Source organism: Cyprinodon tularosa, unplaced genomic scaffold (assembly GCF_016077235.1).
Source record: "Cyprinodon tularosa strain WSP-4 unplaced genomic scaffold, ASM1607723v1 ctg246, whole genome shotgun sequence".
Lineage (NCBI taxonomy): Eukaryota > Metazoa > Chordata > Actinopteri > Cyprinodontiformes > Cyprinodontidae > Cyprinodon > Cyprinodon tularosa.
In genome coordinates, this window is record NW_024038913.1 from 1,472,194 (window position 1) to 1,494,861 (window position 22,668).

At 37.6% G+C, this 22,668-nt stretch overlaps 2 protein-coding genes across 4 annotated transcripts in view; one reads left to right on the forward strand and one right to left on the reverse strand.

Moving 5' to 3' along the window:
- Nucleotides 1-19,354, forward strand: part of rhbdf1a (rhomboid 5 homolog 1a (Drosophila)) — a 31,917-nt gene extending 12,563 nt beyond the window's left edge. The window contains exons 2-19 of one of the 3 annotated variants that reach the window (XM_038287902.1): nt 10,520-10,664; nt 10,790-10,929; nt 11,439-11,546; nt 12,622-12,835; nt 13,315-13,521; nt 13,639-13,761; nt 13,872-14,035; nt 14,613-14,864; nt 14,980-15,091; nt 15,178-15,252; nt 15,358-15,519; nt 15,621-15,724; nt 15,816-15,879; nt 16,470-16,564; nt 16,645-16,720; nt 16,811-16,911; nt 18,073-18,226; nt 18,295-19,354. In XM_038287902.1, the coding sequence (XP_038143830.1) occupies nt 10,548-10,664; nt 10,790-10,929; nt 11,439-11,546; nt 12,622-12,835; nt 13,315-13,521; nt 13,639-13,761; nt 13,872-14,035; nt 14,613-14,864; nt 14,980-15,091; nt 15,178-15,252; nt 15,358-15,519; nt 15,621-15,724; nt 15,816-15,879; nt 16,470-16,564; nt 16,645-16,720; nt 16,811-16,911; nt 18,073-18,226; nt 18,295-18,714 (2,688 nt within the window). In that variant the 5' untranslated portion in view covers nt 10,520-10,547 and the 3' untranslated portion in view covers nt 18,715-19,354. The remainder of the gene's footprint in view (nt 1-10,519; nt 10,665-10,789; nt 10,930-11,438; nt 11,547-12,621; nt 12,836-13,314; nt 13,522-13,638; nt 13,762-13,871; nt 14,036-14,612; nt 14,865-14,979; nt 15,092-15,177; nt 15,253-15,357; nt 15,520-15,620; nt 15,725-15,815; nt 15,880-16,469; nt 16,565-16,644; nt 16,721-16,810; nt 16,912-18,072; nt 18,227-18,294) is intronic. The other 2 variants (XM_038287903.1, XM_038287904.1) reach the window with 2 other exon arrangements.
- Nucleotides 19,336-22,102, reverse strand: aanat2 (arylalkylamine N-acetyltransferase 2). The gene is made up of 3 exons (XM_038287906.1): nt 20,435-22,102; nt 20,052-20,206; nt 19,336-19,959 (listed from the first exon to the last, which is right to left on the reverse strand). Exons 1-3 carry the CDS (start codon nt 20,598-20,600, stop codon nt 19,654-19,656), a joined length of 627 nt encoding a protein of 208 aa, XP_038143834.1. The 5' UTR covers nt 20,601-22,102; the 3' UTR covers nt 19,336-19,653.
- Between the last annotated feature and the right edge of the window lie 566 nt (nt 22,103-22,668).

Below are 22,668 nucleotides of genomic sequence, written 5' to 3' on the forward strand. Positions count from 1 at the left end.
TGTCATCAGACTGCACAATGACCCTTGTTCAGCCCAGTCCATACAATGAAGCCTTTTGTTGTCTTTAATCAGGCTGATATCATGCTGGAAACTATGCAGATGATGATCACATGTTGTCAAGCCATGCGCTTTCAGAGATTCCCCTCTTACTACCTACCCAAAGACTTGCAGGCTTTCTACACACAATAATTTGCTTGTATGAAGTCCATGCATACATTTTGGAGAAGGTAAAAAGACTTTCCCTTGTTCTTATTTTCAAAACAAAAGTTTTATTTGGCATTAAATTTAAAATGGTACATCAGACCTGATCAGGGTGCGAATTGCAAATTAGATCGACAGACATTCAAAACATTTTTTCATGATTTCACTCTGTTCTGCTAACCCCAGTCCAATTAATCCTGGCAGCAGAGGTTTTCCCTTCAGAGATATTTAAATATAATATTATCTTAGCCATGGATAGCCTCACCTAGTGTGTTGTAAAATACCACACCAATTTCGTTTTTAAGAGATGCCCCAGGTCCAATGTTGATATCTGGTATCAATATTGCCATTATGGCCAACAACCAATATTTACTGATATATTTCCCTACACTGTGGTTACCAGGAATAACTGAACATGGTGCTGACATTACTTCACCGCTTCTCTTAAACAGCCACAACCCTGAGCTGCATCACTGTCATGTCACATGGCCAAACAAATACCGGGAACGATCCCCTCTCCTCTGAAATAAAAGCAGAGAATATATGCAAATAAATATAGGTTAATATCAGTCCAGCTTTAATTATCTGGCCAATACAGATATGGTTAGAAATAACCAACATTGGCTGATACGGATCATGCTGATATATCATGCATCCCTATTTTTTTTTTTTTTATGTAATAATTTAACCTAGTGTCTGCATTGAAAGTTTCTTGTAGGAGCCCAGAAATATGGTTAGGCATGACACTGAAGTTTTGACCTAATGACATGTTAATAACTCAGGAAAGACGGGGTCATACTTCATTAACCTTGTTAATCACATCATCTTTATTATTTGCTCTGGGCCCTTCTTTTTTGTATTACCAAGAAATCCCACATCCTCCGCAACCACCCAGACCGCCAGTACCGTTCCAGACCGCTTTCGCAAAGCTAACTGGTGCATAACGTTTCATAGTATATGTTATATTGCATCCGAGCAGTCCTTCATGACATCGGACACTCAGTGGCAATTGCTCTTTAATAAATGCCAGTTTTTTAATGAATATCTGCTGAAATCTCTTCGGTTTTTAGATCCATGATCGATAGACAGCTCTTTAAAAAGGTCTTAAAATTAAGAATGAGAAGTGGCATAACTTACCATCTTACCTTTTTTCTTTTTTCTTAAAGAGATTTTCTCAAATGTTAATAGGTTTTATTAGGGGTGTCAGACTAAATTGATTAAATACTAGACAATTTATATATGCCACATAGAATCCTAATAAAAATATTATAGTTTGAGAAGATGAGTAAGAAGGTATAAAAAAACCTTTGCACTGTCCTAAATATCTTTGGATTTTTGGTCAGCATCACTTATAAGTTAATTCCTTTCTGACATTAATACATCTTGAGTATCTTGATGTATTTTTATATATCAGCACAGATTTAGGAAGTATGTTGCTTTCCCCTCTCCTGAAGGCTACCTTTAAAGAACAGTTTGTGATAAACTATTGTAATGGACCGTTTGAAACTACATTTAAACTGCTAAATTTAAAGGGGTCTTTCTTTTTTTATCACATCTACAACTGGGCCGTACCCAATATTGTTTTAAATAGGCTCAGTGTTTTGTTCCTTTAAAAATCATATCTAGTAAACTAGACCTATGCAGTATATATAGCTCATGTTGAGGGAGTCTGTTGTCAGCTGCTTCCTGAAGATTAGAAGCACAGGCACAGCTTCAAGACATTTTACAGCTTAGTGAGCCTTATTTTTTCTATATATAAAAACTTTTTCTTCTACAAAGACTTAAATTTGCTTGTGAGAAAAGGCAATATGCAAAAACTGTGTCGCTACGTTTATAAGCACAGCAGTTCTCCTAACATCCATGCTGTAAATAATTTAATTTTGCACAATGATTAAAAATTTAAACATCACATTATTTGCACCTGTAAGAAGTTCTTGTGAATATTTGGTGTCCAAAAGGACAAAACCTTAGCTCTAGTTATACGAGTAAGAGGATAGCTTGGACATATTCTAAAATCTACCTGAATACATTTTGTATCTGTTTCCTTGTGGTTAACATGCCTCCTTTCCAATGATTTCCTGTGCAGGATATTACTTCACCGTCAAAGGTCAAGTCTTTGTTAATTTAATGGAGTGCGATTTTCTAGTTTCTGTATTTTCCTGGGAGTTTCTTAAGGCTTTGTAAAGGAAGCAGAGGGGTGGGATGTGATGGCAAATACAGATGGTGTTCTTTCACAGAAATCAGTGGAGGCATTTAGGTCTATAAAACAGGCTTCATAAGCACAACGTTTAATCACTATAATGTTTTTTATTTATTCATTTTTCTAGAAAATGATCCGTCACACAGAGAGAGGCACATGTGGATTCTTTTTTATGTTGGGTTTACTTTCATCTCGATTCACATGAGCAGCTCAGTTTTATAAATAGACCACTTGCACACAGACTCCTGTTAAAAAGCCATTTATAATTTTACAACCTATTTATATCTCTGTCTTGCAGTAAACACATCTATGATTGTAAGGGTGTCTGGTATTTTACTGGACACGAATCTGTCACTCTAATGTAACGGATATAGCTGAGTTTGCATTGGTAAAATGATCAGACTGAAAGAATGAAGCCTGAATAAAAGAAAGATAAAACCCTGACACATCAGGATCTCCACCATTAGTTGGTGTTCATGTTATCCATGCCCACCATCTAGCTCTCTAGCCACAGCCACATTGCCCCCGCCCCAAAACACTTTGCATGCTCCTTGACTAGCTGTGACACTTGATCTTCGGGTCAGCTGCGGTGGATATTTCTGCTGTCTCTGTGTGTATTTTTTAATGTCGTAAGTGCTGGTTTGGCGTGACATACTGTCACATGTCACTAGGGTCAATTCAGATGACTGCTGCTCTTGCTGGTGCTCACTTGCACTTCAGCTTGTGGCCTGTGGCTGTGTTTTTCCTGTGGTATATTTAATAGACTGGATGGGAGACTGGTATTAGTGAATATTTCTCAACACCATTACTGTATACAATATATTATTTTCTTTATAAAATCTGTGTACCTCCCTGTACTTCTGTTCACTTAATGTTTAAGCCACCCATTAGGAATATTGCTGACATTGAATGTGTTTTACTTAACAGTAGCGTCCACACAGAATAGTCTTGTTGTCAAAGCACCATGGTTGTGCTGAGGTATAGAACTTTTGCTGATTGGGAAATCACATGTGATTTTGCAGATTACTGTCTCCTGCTTAGAAATTCAGCCAGTTCCAGTCTCTTGGCGATGTCTTAATGTAAACCAATATCTGGTCTCTTAATCCCATTTGATTAAAACATCTGTAACCTTTGTTGGAATTTTTTTTATACTTTCTGATTCACCCAAATGGAAGAGGCAGAGGCAAGATGTACTATTTAAAGATCAGAAGTTGTTTTCTGCTGCAACTGTGCAGTCGAGCCTAGGGTGGAAGTAAAAATGCCTTTGATTTTTCTGAATTTAATTTAACTCCAGTGTCGCTGAAATGCTTTTTTTTTTCCCACTGGAATAGGTAAAACAATTTTTTAGGAGACATGTTTCTCACTATAATTTTTAGTGAAAAACTATGAATACTGAATAAGTAAGAATATGTAAAAAAAAAAAAATTAAAAAAATAAAAATACCTCAAGGGACCCTTTCTATGACATTTAGGTTTTATTTTTAAATGGATGAATAAGTTTCCCTCGTGTCGACGGTTATTTATTACCTCATAGAAGTGTCTAATTTAGGGCTGGAATTAACATAGATAGATAGATAGATAGATAGATAGATAGATAGATAGATAGATAGATAGATAGATAGATAGATAGATAGATAGATATAATTGGTTTGTTATTGTTTCAGAATAATCGGACAAAAAAAGGAAATTACACTTTTTGTTTCAAAAATACGTTATTTAGACTAAAACAGCACTAAAATCAGGTTGCAACTTGCTTCAAATAAAAAACCTTATGTTTACCCAACTGTTGGTGAATGATCAACGTTATCTATGTAAACAGAAATATTTCACCTTAATTTTAAAACTATTAAACAAACCTTACATCAAGGTTTATGTATTTAGTATCAATAAAGTATACTTACTCAAAATAAATACTAATAAATGTATTTATTTCAAATACATAAAGTTAATTTTGCGAATTGCATAAAGGTAACCTGATTATTATGCAATTCAAACAAATAAACTGTTTAAAATAATAAATACTAATTAGTGTATTTGTTAGCAAGTATGATGTATTAATTATAAATAAATTTGAGAATTACTTTTGAATAAATACATTTTATTGAATAAATAAACTATATTAAATTATTGGATATCCATCATGTAAGATTTATTTAATAGGTTTGTGTTAAACTTCTCTAAAAAACATAAGTGGGAATTTACCAAAGCTTAAAATTTGGGTATTTTTTGAGAGCATATAAACAGTAGAAAATAAGTGGGCTCAATGGAGCAAGTAGAGCAAAAACAACCCTGATGACTATCAAACTAACCAGCAACTCGTTTCATGGGCTGTTTCCACAAAACATGCACTTTATGAACTTCATGTTACATATCCATGGACATCTTTTTCTTCTGAGGATGTTTATATCTCCTACAAGTTTTTTTTTTTTTTTTTTTTCCCCAGAGAGCTAAAAAAAAAAAAAAAAAAAGCTTGATAATTAATATCTTGCATTTTTATTCTGCAGGTTTTTTTTCCCCCCATTTGCTTATTCTTTATTTTTATGTGTTTGCATTTTTCCCTTTTGAGCGAGTGTATCAACAAAATTCAGTCATTATTACATAATGACAATAACGACTCTAGACCCTTGATAATTTAGTTGCTTCTCACTCCCATTTACAGCAGGAACTTCTCTCCGACTCTGTCTTCTAAATACCTGCTCTGATCAAGTCATTTGGACTGGATGACCTGACTGTGCATCCATCTGGAGGCGGCAGTGCTGAGCAGGGAAGTTACTTCCTCCAGCTCTCACATCCTGTAACTCACCCAGGAACAGTATTAGTTGCTGAGCCTGTAGCTCAATTATGCAAAGCAAAAAAACGGCTCAATGGCTCCCAGAACCTGTCGCAGGTCCATTCTGGGCACGCAGTCAGAAACAGCACACCTTTGTGTTTATTGTCAGAAGTACAAAACATTGGCGGTTGTTTTAGGCAAATTTCTGAGCAGTTCTGTTGTGATTAAAGCTTGATTCAAATAAATGCCCCTCATGATGCAATTTTTCTGATTTTCAGCCCATACAATAAACTGTGCGTGTGGAATACTTTTTATTTTTGTGTCCCAATAAATTTCTAAGTGATAGAGAATGTTTGCGCATATAAACACAGCTATTGTCATCAACCAGCTAACAAGGAAATATCTGCATTTCTTTTTTTTTTTTTTTAGCATTTCCTCAAGTCAAAACGGAACTAACATCAGATACTGTCGTGACTAACCATGCTGTTGAGCTCCCTTTATCCTCATTGATGACTCTGTGTGGTTTCCTAATGCCATAATCACTTACTTAGAAGTCTTACATGTTACCCAGGTTCCTATAGGTTTTATTTTTAAATGTTACTTTATTTTCTATGAAAATACCACCTCTCTACTTCTCTCCTTTCTACTTGATCTGCAGTCACCTTGCATTAACAGCGCTCTGCTGTTAATCTGCTCCGCAATATTGCTAGTAACTCATTATCTTGCCTCACAACTAATTGATGATGACCTTTGTTGCCAACCATTTTACCAATGGATTATTGTTTTTTTATTGATTTGTTATGGTCCAAATGAAAAATCTGATGTGAAGTGGAAAACAAAAAGGGAAAGTAGCACCAGAAACAGAAGTAGATGTAAAAAGACTGAAATAAGGAATTTGTTCAGTTCTTGAGAATAAGATTTTCCATAAACAAGTGACCACTTTTCTTTCTGCACACTGTAGGCTCTTTTATCCTTAGTTCTCTAAACCACCCAAAGTGTGACTGCCTCCCATGGTGCAACACATAGCAGCGGAGCGCACACAGTGGCCGGAAACCAGTCAGCTCCTGTCCATAGTGGTTAGGCTGCATGTGGCTTCCAGGCAGTTCTCTCTGCCATTTCAACTTGAATCTGCCAGAGGTTTTATGGAATGCCGGTATGGCATGCACAGAGATGGAGATTAAAGAACGCCCTTGGATAGAAAAGATGTAAAGAATGTACAAATATTTTTCTTGACAGCTTTTTTTTTTTAGATTGAAAATAGTTGAAATTGTGGAGTAGTATAAGAATGCTTAGAAAATGTTTTTAATTTTGTGTAAAAGGCTAATTTTTTTCTTATTCTCTGCTTTACAACTTTAACCTTAACCTAGTCATTACATGAACTGAAACCATTTCCAGGGTAGTTATGTGATTGATGGCATGGAAAACTGAACTACCCCTTAGTCTGTATGCAGAGTGCAGTCCTATAGACAGAGAGTACTAGTTATGCCTGTCAGCTCTGTTCATTAGGGCCAGCTGGATGTCCCCACACCTGAAAAGATGTCAGCATGTCCTCTGTGCTTAGTTCGCCTGCCTTTCCTCTGCTGCTTAATGGAAGTCCTGAAGGGGCACTGAATCACCACAGAATGAAAAGCAATACACGCTCTGCAGTCTTCTGATTGAGTGGGAGTTCCTGGTTTTTTACAGTGTTCAGGAAGCTGTTTTCTTTCAAGGCTCAGTATGAAGTTGTGGATGTGGGTGTTTTCCCCCTGTTAGACATGAATCTTGAAGTCAAAACAATTCTTTTTGATCAAGTCATGGTGGTCACAAGAATGTGGGCCTCCAATCAGCTCTGGGAATGTAAACATTGTGGGAAACTATTGCTGGTATTGTAATACCATGAAGCATTTGAAAATAAGAAATTTAAAAAAATGTATCTTTTGATTATATTGTGCATTTTCCTCCCCTCAAACATGTAAAACTAGTGAACACTTGGTATCCTGGAGGAGCTAATCCTTCAGCCTGGATATTTGCCAACGACTAAGTGCAGTGCCGTTTCCCCAAGGATATCTACTGATGAAGGACATCATAGTGGTAGTATCTGATTTTTCCTGAACCCAACCTTTTCTGAGCTTTGATTTATATTTTTCAACAGAACAGGAAAGAAAAGACAGCTGTCTTAGGCACCTTGACATTGGAGCAATGATTATGCCAACTGTTCCAGCTAAACTCCTCCTCAGACACGAGTAGCAGCCCTATGCCAGTTTACGGCCATGTTGATTTTGGAAGATGACGAGAGAGAAAAATGGATTCAGACTTCTAAGGCATTTGGGCTTTGCTGCTTGGAGAACGTTGGAGGTTTACCTTGGGCGCTGACCAAATGTTCCTACTGGTCAGCAGGCTTTTGGACGGATGAAACAATAGCTGCTTGTTTATATTAATGCCTCAGCAACCAGGTTTTCTGGTATATTTACAAAACCTTTTTAGTTTTTTTTTGCCTTAATGGAAAAAGAGTGCTGCAATTTATACAGTGAAATAAGCAAAGTAACCCTTGTTCTGCTGTCAGCTGAGAGATTTTCCAGCTCCCTTCTTACTTTCATGTCGAATATAGTGTAGATGTGTTGTGAAAAAAAAGAAAAAGCCACACAACTAAATCATGCACTTATTACCTTCAAACCTTTAAGTATAAAGAGCTTTTTCCAAGAGAAGAAATAAAAGTGTAGGTTGGAAAAAAGGGCCTAAATAGTTCTTTTACGTTCCTTCATTCTCTGGAAAGAAAAAGTCATAAATGCACCATCATCTCGCACCAGGAGAAATGGCTTGCTTATTAAAATATTCCTCGCCTGTTTATTTCTACAAGCTTTAAAAAGATTTCCCCCTTCTGGCCTTCTCTACATAAGGAGTCCCACTGCTTGTAATAATGGCAAAAGCAATTAAATCCCACATGGATTTGCCCGGAGGAAGATGAGGACTGTTGTCCTAACAACACAACCGTTCAAAACGAGATACTGAGGTGACATTAGCATTTCCCTCATGTTAACCTGATCCTTTTCAGAGATTAAGTACTTGACTTCATTTACTGGATACACATTCATTTTTCTTTCTTGCAAAAGCTGATGTTTACCTTTATGTCTTTGGTATAATTAACAGAGGCAAAAATTAAGAAAAAACTGCAACACAGTTTGCTTTGCTTTAACATGGCCAACACATTTTTCCTCCAATAAAAACTAGCTGAATATATTGACTATTGCAAGTATAGTAATGATGACCAATGTATTTATTGTAATAAATTCCCTGTGGACCAAGTGGGCTTTTTGTTCTGCTCTGTACAGATGAATGACAAACTCCAGTTGGGCTCTCTGCATGGATAGACTAAACTTTGCTCTTTAACTCCCTGCCCAGACTTCATTTTCAAATAAATCAAACTTCTGCAACATTTCACCAGTTGTTGAGTAAAATGTTACAGGTTTTCAATGTTCAGTATTTATTCCTAGGTCATTTACAAGAATAAAACGTGCAAAAACATTAGTCCGGCTTCCATACCCCATTTAGGGCACTTTGAGATGTCGCAAAAGGCAAAATTAAGTATTACTAATTGCAGTTAGAGTGCTCAGAGATGACCATTCAATTATCATATTTACACTGCATAAGTTTTTGTATATTCTTTTGAAATGAAAGAAGAATCATCCATGAATGTGGTACCATGCAGTTGGCAAGATTAATTAACACATAACTAAATAGTTTCAGTCCAACAGGTTAGTCTGACCAGGGAAGCACAGGAAACATGATTCAGGCTATATTATTAATATTATTATTATTATTAATAATACAGCATAGAGGGGGAGTTTTTTTTTTTAAGTAAATTAACAAGCAAACATTTAGAACACACTGCCTGATTAAGTAATGTTACAGAATGAAGCCTCCTGCCATGCTTAAATCTTTTGTGTATAAGTGATGGTCTGCCCTTGACCCGTTACTGAGACGGTACCAGTTGCGGGAATGTGTGCAAAAATCTATCTAATGAAAAACAGCTGTATTCCTGTCTGTGCCCCTTCTAACTCTTTGATCAACAGTTAATGTCTGTTTCAAGCATTTAAGTTTAAAGGTTTTCTTTTTTAAATTAGAAGGTAAATAACTCCTAGATTTAACTGTTTGATAGCTGTTCTCCCTGGTAGTTTTCCTCTTCGCTTCAGCCAGCCTGTGTTCTGGCTGTTCTGCTGATCTGGGATCCCACTCTAGACAAAGTCATTGAGGGTCAAGCATAATTTAGGCTGAACTCCTAATACTTACACATCGTTCAGCATTTCAGCAGCACCAGATTAGAATGATTACATTTCTTTCTTTCCTGTTTTGTTGTTGCATTTAGATAAATCCCTGTGCAGGAATTTCTGCACAACAGATAGTGTTCAAATGTTTTGTTTTTTTCTTCTAAACGCTTGAAATTGAGAGCCTTTGGTTGACAGAACTTTGGTTAACTTTTACATGTTGGTTTTGACCCCTGCTGACCTCTTTGTGAGGTTTTCCTTCCGCCGCTGCTGAGAGTCACAGACATCACTTCCCATCATCACATGGACTAAAACAGAAGCCTGCGGTTCAGTAAAATGCCAATCTGAAACAGATGTGGTCTCCAAATGCCATGGACTGTTTTTTTCTTTTTTTTCAGCAACCAGGGAAGTGAGGGGGTGATCTTATGCAAGGGATGAAAGACTCTGGGGTTTCTGTGGCTATGTCTGAGTCCAAGTAAATCATTTAGAATAAATAATTTAGGTTTTTCAAATTCACTTGGTTTTAGGTCTTAGCTGCAGCTTTAGATACTTGTGCAAAAACAAAAGCAAAGGATGTTTTTGTGGGAATGCATGAGCAACTTGAAATGCAAACCAGATCAGTATGAGAAACATGTGAATGAAGGAAATGACAAGAAGAGGTGAGGTTCGATGGTGGGGTGGTAGAATTACAAAGCTGCAGCCGCTGGCAGACGGCCTGATGCTGAGGTTTGTTGTGCACCTTTTGTGGTCTTTGGGCCTCATCGTGGGAAATGCGTATACAGTCATTAGGCTGTGATAGATGTGTGCTAAGCTGCTTTAAATCACCAAAAGGGATTTAAGATTGTGAAGTGAGAATTAAGGGATTATATTTAAGGCTGCAGACATCCTTCCTCTGGAACAACTTCTCTTTTCTTTTTGTTCAACATTATAATATATTTTGTGAGAGGTGGTAAACAACTACATAGCATCACTTTGTCAGTTAGAGGAAACCTGAGAACTGTTAAGCAGTAGGAAAATTATAATTATTTTAAAAGTGCTTAATTAAAGGAAATGTAATATTGAATTAGTGTCCTTAATCCCCGTACCTCTTTTTTTTAAATCTCTGCAGCTGGCAGGGCTTGAGCAAGACAGAAAATATGGCTGAACCAAGGAGAGAAAGCACCAGCAGCCTGCAGAGGAAGAAACCTCCCTGGCTCCGACTGGACATTCCCACGGCTCAGATGTCGCTAGACGAGCCTCCTACTTTTGTTCAGGTGCTCCTCGTCCATCGCTCTCTTTACACTCACTAAATGCCTTTCTCAGTATACATCACCCTTGTCGATTGCTGTATGGGGTTATTTGTTTTCACACTTCTCTGATGTATCTTTTTCTTGTGTAGCCGGTGAGACGGCAGGGGTTCCTTCGCAGTATCAGCATGCCAGTAGAGACTTCTCACCTTCAGTCTCCGCCACGCGACATCTTTGACACCCGCCGGCCTGTATTGCAACGCCAGTCATCCATTACTCAGACCATAAAGAGGTAGGAGGAGGAAATAAGATAGATCTAGCTAAAGTTTTTGTCATTCAATGTTAATATGAATGAAATGAGACACTTTTTAGGCCTTTTTAAGAGAACTTTACATATATTTCTTACAAGGCTGTAGTAATAAATCTAGTTTTGTCATCAGATTCAGTATTTATAAGAAACATTCATGAGAAATAGTAAAGGTCATAGAACATGAACTCTTTCAGACTATTGCAGTTCTTTTTTTTTTGCCTATTTCTAAATTTCCATTCACTTTATGATTAACACCTTGATGTAATCTTGACCTCAATACCTGACTTGTATTTCTAACTTAAGCAATAAAACCTTGACCACACTGCTTGCTTTGCTCTCTCTGCATGGAGATGGCCACTGCACTCAAACTGCATTTCTGTTTTCTTTCCCTCTTTCGCTTCCTGTTGTTGTCTTTTATCTTCTCTTTTATTTCCTCCGTCCCTTCCTGGCACCTTGCCATCAACTTCCCGCCCTGCCCTGATTGGTCACAGCAGCAGGAGAGTTCACTTTGAGCGGATTAACACTGTACCCGTTAAGGGGCAGCGGGCTGCACGGCGCAGCATCAGGAAACACCACTCTCTCTCCAGAACTCTGCTCAGGTATGATGAGAATTGCCTCATCCAGCCTTCACTTGGATGAATCTATGTGATGGCTTCAAGTAAAAGAGAAAACAGAGTTTATTGTTTTTACTTTTTTTAATTCAATGTTTAATCGCTCTTTGTACAAGATCCATAACACAAAATTCTCAAGAACCGTTTTTTTTTTTGTTGGGTCACTTACAGCAACAGTCACATCAACACAGTCACTTCTTTTATAGTGAGTCATATACTGAAGCCAAAAGCTGCCTCCTCCACTTAAAAAAGTTGAAGCAATGACGTATTCTAGTAGTTGGATGTTTTAGGAGAGTCCACCCTGTTTTTATATGATAATTATGTTTTTTTAAGAGCCAGAGCTTGAAAGATGGTGTGCCGGTATACAATGGCCTCTTAAGGGTTTCCCTGTCATATAAGGGTTGTCAATCAAAATTACTTGTTCGGAAACAAAAGTCACATTGTGCCTTTTTCCTCTCCTCAAGCTGAGTGTTCAGTGACACATTCAAGCAAACTTGAGTGACGTAACGTTTAACTTTGTAGCTTGTAATTAGCGAAGAGATGGCTAACGCCGCTCAGCTATCCTTTGAAGACTGTTTCAACTTCCACTTCCTGGCCTCGGGGAGCATTAACTTTGTTTGTTCTGGTGCCTATTAGGCTTCCACAGCAGCAGCCTGACTGTGTGTGCTTCTACTTTAAGGTTCCTCAAAATGTGCAAAGGAAAACTTTGCACATTTCTCCACACGTCACCTTCAAAAGTTAATAGGATTTACATTTAAGCAAAGAAATATAAGTATTTAATCACTCTTTTATTATTTATGGCTCTTAGAGTGAGAGAGTGTGTAACTGTACGAGCGACATGTCCAGGCTTGTCTCCTCCACTCTGCCCATATCAGTGCACCTCTTATACATCCTGGGAAGGGCTATTTTACCAGAGGTTGCATGTTTCCCTGACCCACTTCCACATGTGCACAGCTCTTTAGAGGATCATCAGTTATTTCCTCTTAAAGTTTCTGGAAAATTGAATGCATTCAATCTGTGTTTGAAGGGTCTCAGTTGAAAAGCCTCTGATTTTTGTTGTTAGGGGAACAGCTGACTGGTTTGGAGTTAGTAAAGACGGCGACTCCACTCAGAAATGGCAGAGGAAAAGTCTTCGGCACTGCAGCCTTCGCTATGGAAAACTAAAACCACAGGTGATCCGAGAAATGGACCTGCCGAGCCAGGACAACATCTCCCTGACCAGCACTGAGACCCCGCCTCCCCTCTATGTGCCGGCCTCACAGCATGGGATGCAAAAGGTGAACGAAAATGTTCATTCAACGCTTCATTCAAATAATAAAAAAGAGATTAAATATTTTACCTTCATAAAGTGATTCGATACATTATCAATTCTTGGTTTATTCTATTCAACACTTAGGAAGTTTTTGTTAGTTCATCCTGTTTTGGCTTTAAACAGTTGCAACATATTGGATGGAATCCAAACTCGTAAAGAAAGCCACACACACTATTTTAACAACCAGCTGAACACTCTTTATAAAACACTTAGATAAAAACTGACAGTGATGATTACAAATCTAAAGCTATATGCCAAGAAAAAAAGAGATACGTTAAAATATCTAACTGGTGAAAAGAGATGTTTTCTGTTGGCACAATGAGAGGGATGGGATTATACTGTGATTTTTTTATTATTTCTTAAAAAATAAAACATGTAAATGAGGAGATTATTTGTATTTTTTTCCAGTCTGTGACATAATAAACACTTTAAATGTTTTTCCAGATCGTTGACCCTTTGGCGCGTGGAAGAGCCTTCCGAATGGTGGAGGAGGTTGACGGCTACAGCGTGCCTCCGACGCCGATCACGCCTGGAGCTGCATCTCTTTGCTCCTTCACCAGCTCCCGCTCAGGTCTCAACCGGCTACCTCGAAGGCGTAAGAGGGAATCAGTTGCCAAAATGAGCTTCAGGGCTGCAGCTGCACTGGTCAAGGTGAAAGAGTGTAGAAAGCAGGATAAGATCCCCCCGAACTCATCAGATGTTCTTCATATTATTAATACTGTTCCAGCTGCAAATATGCCTATTAGACTTTTTATGTTGGTCTTTCAGGGGCGCTCATTTAGAGAAAGCACTCTGAAACAGGCGCAGAGGCGAAGCTTCACTCCCGCCAGCTTCATGGAGGAAGACGTGGTCGACTTTCCTGATGAGCTAGACACCTCCTTCTTCGCTAGGGTAAACAGGATTTGGTCTTATTTGTATTTAACACTGAATATGCAACTAGTTACAAAAATGTCAGCGCTTTTTAAATGATTTGTAGAGTTCACATTAATGTTTGGTTTTAGGATATTATGATGCACGAAGAGTTGTCCACATATGCGGACGAGGTGTTTGAGTCTCCATCTGAGATGGCTATAAAAGAGGCAGAGGCAGACGGGAAGAAGGATGAAACGGAGCTGACAGGCAGCGCCCTGGATAAGACGGAGCTGGAGAGAAGTCACCTCATGCTGTGAGTTAATGCTGCGGCAGATTAAGTCAGCAAGACTTTGAAAATCAATGATTTATTTACATAAAGCCTTTTTATGTGGATAAAACGAAAAAAAAACAAAAAAAACAATGTTCAGCTCCAGGGTGATTAAAGAAGCTGTGAAGTTATCTAGGAGTACTGTGACAAATCGCTAATTCTTATTATTGAAAACTTGCAGTTTTTTTTACGCTAAATGTTGAAGTTTGTAAAGGAAACTGCAGGCCATGCTGTTTTTTTGATGGCTGATATTGCATTTTCCGCACTTTCTGCTGAGCAACAACAAACTTCCTATATTTTTTCTTTTGAAATTATAATATAATATACAGTGTTACTATTGCATTTAAAATTACAGATATAAAAGCTGCACTTATTGCCCCCCCCACCCTCATTTTTTCATAAGTGTATCTGAGTAATTGCACTTTCAGAAAGTATTATAAAAGGTCAGAATAATTAAACACCACGAAGAAAAAGCAGATAAAAGCTTTAATTGTATAATCCTTAATCCCAAAACATTCTCTTCTTTTAATTCATTTCATTTGTTCCCCATCGACTTCTTCAGGCCTCTGGAAAGGGGCTGGCGTAAAGCCAAAGAAGGAACTCCAGGACCACCAAAGGTGCCCTTGCGTCAGGAGGTGGTGAGCGTCCATGGACAGCGGCGCGGACAGCGCATCGTCGTACCTGTCAAGAAGCTTTTTGCTCGCGAAAAGAGACCATATGGGCTGGGTATGGTGGGAAAGCTGACAAACCGCACCTACCGCAAACGCATTGATAGTTACGTGAAGAGACAGATCGAGGATATGGACGACCACAGGTGCAGCACCTCTGTCTCACATGAGATAGAAAACACCTTCCTACTGCTCCCCCAGTGGGTTACACTACTGGACAGTCTCTAGCCTTTCATAATATATTCTTTTTGTGTCTTTCAGACCTTTTTTCACCTACTGGATCACCTTTGTTCATTTACTCATCACTATATTGGCTGTTTGCATCTATGGTATTGCACCTGTGGGCTTCTCTCAGCATGAAACTGTTGATTCTGTAAGTCCCATTTATGGCCTTAATAAACATTTTTAGGTTTTTACAACAGTTGCTAATTGCTCTATTTCGGATGTCATTGGACTTAGGTTTTAAGAAACAAAGGTGTTTATGAAAATGTCAAGTTTGTACAGCAGGAGAACTTCTGGATCGGGCCTGGTTCTGTAAGCAACTCTTTCTCTTACCTAATGTTTTTTGTTTATCATACGATTTCTGTAAGCAGGTGTCGGACTTTGTTTTGTTATAACCTTTTTCTGTGTCACGTCTAGGAATCCCTGATCCACTTAGGGGCCAAATTCTCTCCATGCATGCGACAAGATAAACAGGTGCACAATCTTATCAGGGAAAAGAGAGATGTTGAACGCAACTCTGCGTGCTGCGTTCGGAACGATCGCTCTGGATGCGTCCAAACTTCAGAGGAGGAATGCTCGGTGCGTTTCCTAACACAGAGCTCAACATTCAGTTTTCCTTTATGATCCATCCAAAGAAATGCTGCAAATATTTCTGATCCTCCCTGTCTTCATCTGTGCAGAGCACTCTAGCTGTGTGGGTGAAGTGGCCGAAGCATCCCAGCACTCCACAGTTTATTAATGGTAAAGACAGGCAGTATGGCTCGGTGTGTCATCAGGATCCCAGGTAGGAAACTTAGTGGAGTTTAAAAAAAAAAGTAAATGGTAACAGTTGAAGTAATTAATGCATTCATTGTATAATTTCTCTCTGTTAAAAGGATATGTCTGGAGCCGGCCTCGGGGTCTCCACATGAATGGCCCGATGATATAACAAAGTGGCCTGTAAGTACTTTAAAGCCCCATCCCAATCTGATACTGATCCTCATCATAGTTATTTAAATAAACTTAATGTTGTGTTTTTTTTCGCAGTGAAAATTATCAAAGTTATTTGGAAAAACTTGTTATTTTCTTGTTTATTGTTTTCATTCATTGTTAAAGTTTAAAATATTAAGCTAATTTACTCCAATTAAGAAAAAATATATATACATTTTTAGAGGATTTTAAATTGCCCCAACTAAAAAATCAAAGTAAAAAGCCCTTGTATTATTTTTTATTTTTTATTTTATTTTTATGCCTATTACCATAATTTAAAATTATGATTTCTTGTTTTGCAACAAATTCATTACTCTATATCTGGAAATAAATATAAAAAATTTTAAATAATATATAAAAAATTATAAATCAGAAAAATTGAGATACGCCGCCAGTGATGAGAGTTCACCAAACACAATGCTGTTTGTTAACCAGAAATAAAAGTGGGAATTTTCTATTTGGATTAATTTAATAAGGGGAAAAAATATTTTGGGTAATATCTAATCAAAGAGGGATTACACAACTAATCTGTCATTTGTTGTTGTGTTCTGTTTTTTTAGATTTGTACTAGGTACAACACAGGGAACCATACCAACCTGCCTCACATTGACTGCACCATCACCGGCCGACCCTGCTGCATCGGAACCAAAGGGAGGTAAAAAACTTTCAGACTGGATTGATCATAAAATGTACACAAACCCTTTGACTTGCTAACTGCTTTGGGTTTTCTTCAAGGTGTGAAATCACATCCAGGGAGTATTGTGACTTCATGAAGGGCTACTTCCATGAAGAGGCTACTCTTTGCTCTCAAGTGAGCAGCTCTGCAGATTACACTCACATATATTTGTCATGTCTTTCTTTGTTATTATGGGATTTAAAAGAAAATGCTCTCATTTTTAAGGTGCATTGCATGGATGATGTCTGTGGACTGTTGCCTTTCCTCAACCCGGAGATTCCAGATCAGTTTTACAGGCTCTGGCTCTCGCTTTTCCTGCACGCAGGGTGAGTCACACATGTTGGCACAGTAGCACAACCTGGGAATGCATTTAATTCAAATCTGTTAAAGAGCATTTCAAGCTTAGGTTGTTTGTTTTTTCTTAATATGTCAGAACAGGCAAGTACATAGCAGAAACAAGTTAAAACAGTCACACTGCAACTAAATACAGGACATTACTGTCAATAATGAAAACATGTGCTTGAGGATCTCAACTCAGGAATAAATCTACAGGTTACCTTCTTTTTTTTTTCAATAAATCAAGGCAACAGTAGAAGATTTGGATTCGATTTATTTTAGTGCTCTATTCAGACAGTGTGCTGAGAGCAATATTATTAAAAGATGAGAATCTTAGTTCACATTCTGCATTAGGAAATTGTATATATATGTGTATCTATGTATGTATATATATATATATATATATATATATATATATATATATATATATATATATATATATATATATATATATATATATATATATATATCTGTATATCTGTATGTATATATATATATCTGTATATATGTATGTATATATATATATCTGTATATATGTATGTATATATATATATCTGTATATATGTATGTATATATATATATCTGTATATATGTATGTATATATATATATCTGTATATATGTATGTATATATATATATATCTGTATATATGTATGTATATATATATATATCTGTATATATGTATGTATATATATATATATCTGTATATATGTATGTATATATATATATATATATATATATCTGTATATCTGTATGTATATATATATATATATATCTGTATATCTGTATGTATATATATATATATATATATATATATATATATGTGTGTGTGTGTGTGTTTGTGTGTATATGTATATGTGTAGTTGTCAGACAGGCAGAAAAAAGACCTCCCATTTCCAGCCACCCCATAGTAAAGAAGCGCTCCATTATTATGTTGTTCGTTAACTTTCTGCTGGATAATTAACAAAGTGGCCTCGCTGCGTGAACTCATTAAGCTTTGCTAAGATGGAAATAGATTTTTGCAGCAGGGTAGAGCTGCTCTGCTTCTTCTAGCTCTGAAGGATTATCATCTTGACACATGCAGCTTTGCGGAATCTTTGTCCAACAAGTAACACTCTATTTTTTATTTCTTTTTTTTATATTTTCTCCCAGAATCCTTCACTGTTTGGTATCCGTGGCTTTCCAGATGACCATCCTGAGAGATCTGGAGAAACTGGCTGGCTGGCTGCGGATCTCAATCATTTACATCCTCAGTGGGATCACGGGGAACTTGGCCTCAGCCATCTTCCTGCCCTATAGAGCAGAGGTAATAAAGTTCTTAGGATGTGTTCTTTTTTGTTTTTGTTTTCTGATCCTTTACTCTCTTTGTCTCAGGTGGGTCCAGCTGGCTCTCAGTTTGGGATCCTGGCCTGCCTTTTTGTGGAGCTCTTTCAGAGCTGGCAGATCCTGGCCCAGCCTTGGAGGGCCTTCATAAAGCTGCTGTGCGTGGTGCTCTTCCTCTTCGCCTTCGGGCTGCTTCCCTGGATCGACAATTTCGCCCATATTTGTGGCTTCATCTCTGGCTTCTTCCTGTCCTTTGCCTTCCTGCCCTACATCAGCTTCGGCCGCACAGACCTGTACCGCAAACGCTGCCAGATCATTGTCTTCCTGCTGGTGTTTGTCGGTCTGTTTTCTGGCCTCGTGGTGCTCTTCTACGTCTACCCAATCAAGTGTGACTGGTGCGAACTACTCACCTGCATCCCCTTCACGGACAAATTCTGCGAGAAGTACGACCTCAATGCCCACCTTCATTGAAGCGTGAGCAACGAAGCATGAAGGCATCAGGTCAACTGTTGTGGACTGAAAGAGGAAACATTTCCTTTTTGTCTGTGAACTGAACGATTTTGTTCTTTTATCCTGTCATTATGGATACTTATACTCCGTATCAAATGGATTTCTTTTACGTTCCCATTCATAGTCATTGTCAGTGCTTTTATTGTCCAGTGAAAAAAAGCTAAGGCACTTCAAAAACCCATCAAAGCACCTGGTTTCTCTTTTACACAGGTGGAAGTAATCGGAGAAGCCATGGCGCTGGTACAGGCTGAAGGATCATATTCGACATTCGCATTAATTATTCAGGCAACTTCAGAACCAGAAGCAGGGACAAAACACATATATAAATACCTTTGGTGCCTTGTTGATAAATGTACCAACTACTGCCATATTTTTGTTACGTTATGCTGAGCACTCGAATGTTTCCTTTTGTTTATTGCTTCTCAAGAAGTGATTATTGTTTTAAACATGGTGACGTTTTAGCCGCCTATTTACCCTCATGTAACTGAAGAGTAAAAAAAAAAGAAAAGAAAAGAAAACATGGATTAATAAAAATGTGTGCTACTTTTTCTAAACGCCTGCTGGATATTGACTTGTAGTTTATTAAAATCAAACAGTGAAACAGTTTCTTTTTTTTTTAAGTTTATGTTGTAATTTAATAATTTTTTTATGTATTTGTTTCCCCCATCAACACAAACTACAGTATAACTTAATGAAAAGCATTAAAATCAAAGCTCATAAGCAACTGATAACAAAGAATACAATTATATTATGTCTTATGAGCCACATTATTAGTAAAAAGCTTTTTGTTGCCTGTATCCACTCAGTCCACTCATTCCACCCAGACATCTCTCATTGGTTAAATGTTGAGCCCAGTTCATTAATGCATGGGTCTGTCATGAGTCCAGTTATAGCAACTGACTAGCAGCCGCTATTCCGTCGTGCATACGCCTGCCCGTTCAGCATGTACTCCATCTCCATAAACTGCATGCTGGACACAGAGATCTCAGACAGCCCTTTTTCCTTGAAGCCGGCCTTTTGGTAGAAGGGCACCAGGAAATCCTCGCAGATGAGCAGAGCTCGGCGGAGGCCTGGCATGCAGCGCAAGTACTGCAGGTAGCGCCACAAAAGAATGGAGCCTTTGCCCTGCTGTCGACAGTGGCGGTGCACTGACAACACGTGGATGTGCACAGTGGGGGTATCTGGAACATGGTGAGTCATGGCCTCCTGGAGTACAGAGATTCAGTTTTCATCATTCATGATGAGTCACAGAAATTAATGTCTTGACAAGAATTTTGATATTAGGAATGATTTAATACCTTTGAAAGCCTTTCTTTGTGCCAACCGGAGCCGATAATGAAGGCCACCAACTGTCCCTCCTCAAACCAACCCAGAGACAGCTCTGGGCACTGCCCCAGAAAATTAAGCACTTCATCCAGTGTAAGTGGACACTCGCCAGAGACGGACACAAAAGCTGGAAGGCATTTTAGATGAGGATTATTATTAATAAGGAAGTGATGAAGATGAAAGGATAAACAACATGCTATCATGTTAAATCTGGCAGATTCAAAATCTTAACAGCATTGCTGACAAATATCTATTTGTTCCATTCCATCTAGATTAAAACAGAAACAAGTTTTTCAAATGGAATACAGGAATCTATATTTTTGGGCCATTTATACGCGCATAAAAATAGACTTACCTTCTCTTTCAATTTCGAACACACTGATTGCATCCTGTGGGGTGAGATTTCTGAACTCACTGGCGGGGAGCGTGTGTCGTCTCTGCTGCAGAGGTCTGACCACTCTGACGGGTGTCTTCAAAAAGAAGGGCTTCAGGAAAGGCGAGCCACTGACCTGCTTTGTCATGTTACTCTTGTGAACAGCAGCTTCACAATTATGTACTGGGATTTAATACTGCAGTTTAAACAATGGTCAAATATCTGCTCACTGTGGGTCCTACACCCCTGACTGTAATCTACCTCACTTCTCTGAGCAAGGGAATGACCTTTGTGCCTCCTCTGCTGTCCACTCCTCCTCTTCCTCTTCTTTGGGGCTCATCTGATAATGCAAAGTGGTTGTCCCAAAGCAGGGTAGCTGTCTCTGCACGTGCCTCAAGAGTCTCTAATAAATCCCCTCATTCTAAATCAGACATGGGCTTTATACTCTGGATTTGGATTAAAACATTTGAACTAGGCACTGGGGTTGCTAAATCAATTATTTGTATTCCATGTGTGTAGAACAGCCTTTTTTGGTGTTTAGTTCAAAATAAATATGTATTCATTAATAAATAAATAAATGTAAAGACATTTATGTGAATGGTTCTTAGTTTTTAACATACCTGAAGAAGCCATATTAGGGTTAAATTAATAAATAGACATAATCTTTAGTTAGTATGCAAAAACTCTGCATCCTAAATAAACCAAAATACTGTCCATTTGTATTGGTGACCTTTTACTCCCCTAAATGCAAATGAATTGAAAATATGGCACATAATATTCCAAAACAAAACATTAAAACTTTAGCAATTCTTGTAAAAAAAAATTGATCTGTGGTGACATCACAGTTCTCTTCTATATTTAGGGTTGTTGTTTGGGCTGCCAACTCCACAATGTTAAATTTTTTTTAGCTAAAGTAAAGATATTGTTCATTTATTGGTGGGTTTGTGATAATTTTCTTAGTAAAACCCACATTTCACAGGCATTTTCCTATTTTAACATATTGATGATACGATATTTACATATATCAAAAAGTTCTTTACCATACAATTTTCATTCAGTTCAATATATAAGTATGCAAACATATGTTGTGATACCATATGCACATCTGAAACAGCTATTCAAGTTGATATCGACTTACAAATAAGACATTACAATTTTACCATTTTATTTCTACTCTCTTACAGTCAACTAAATCATCTTAATTCCACCAAAAATGAAAGAAATATTAATAGATTAACCGTTCTGTATTGTCTTGTGCCTTTTGAATTTCAAAATAAAGGTAAATCTTGAAGATGATGTTTTGTGGGTTGGTGTTTACAACTTGCATCAATATAATAGAATAGTTAAGTGTTAAATTGGTGTACTGATGTGAATCAATGTATTGTTACTCCTCTAATTAATATATTTAAGTATTTTGGATATTAATGTGGCTTGAATTCTGTTTTATAGGTTCTTCTGACTGTTTAAACCCAGAAAGTTCCTTTAATCAGTCCGCAAAGTCTCTAGTGTTGCACCACTTCCCAATAGGCGCATCAATGTTTTATATCAAAATCTGGCTCGTCTCAGATCCATTTGAATTTTAGGCTTCCTTTCTGCTCCATATCTTTTTGGTCTTGGTTTCTATTTTAAAGCATTTCAGATCAATTTAACTGAGCACTGGCTCTAATAAACATTTCACTCCAATAATTCAGTTCTTCCAATCCATATAACACATTTCATTCACATTTTCAGAGAGAAATGTACTGCAACCAGTATAAACAATCTTTATCCTCACTTAAGGGACAATATAATGCATTTTTATAGAGATAAAGAAACTACTGATTAAATCTTAGACTGCTAAGATTTTGTACACCCCTCTATCATTTCATGAGCCAATAATGTGTGTCGTACTATATGATAGGGCAATTTACAATTCCTATACTACATCAACTATAAATATCCTGCCCTGTAGAGATATTATTTATTTCATAAGTGATTGATTTTGTGAGTGATGCTGGGTTATGATTACCTTGAACACAGCTAAACATGCTCTCTCAGCTGAGTGGGGATGAGTGAAAGATGGTGCTGCTGGAGGTGGGGATACACATGCTTCAAAAGATTAAGGGCATGTGGGCTAATTTGTCGGTACAGAGAGAGGAGGGAGATTTATGCGGATTGCTTTTGGATTGATTTCATGCCTTGAAGAGATTTACCAAGGACTGATTAAATGGGAAGGT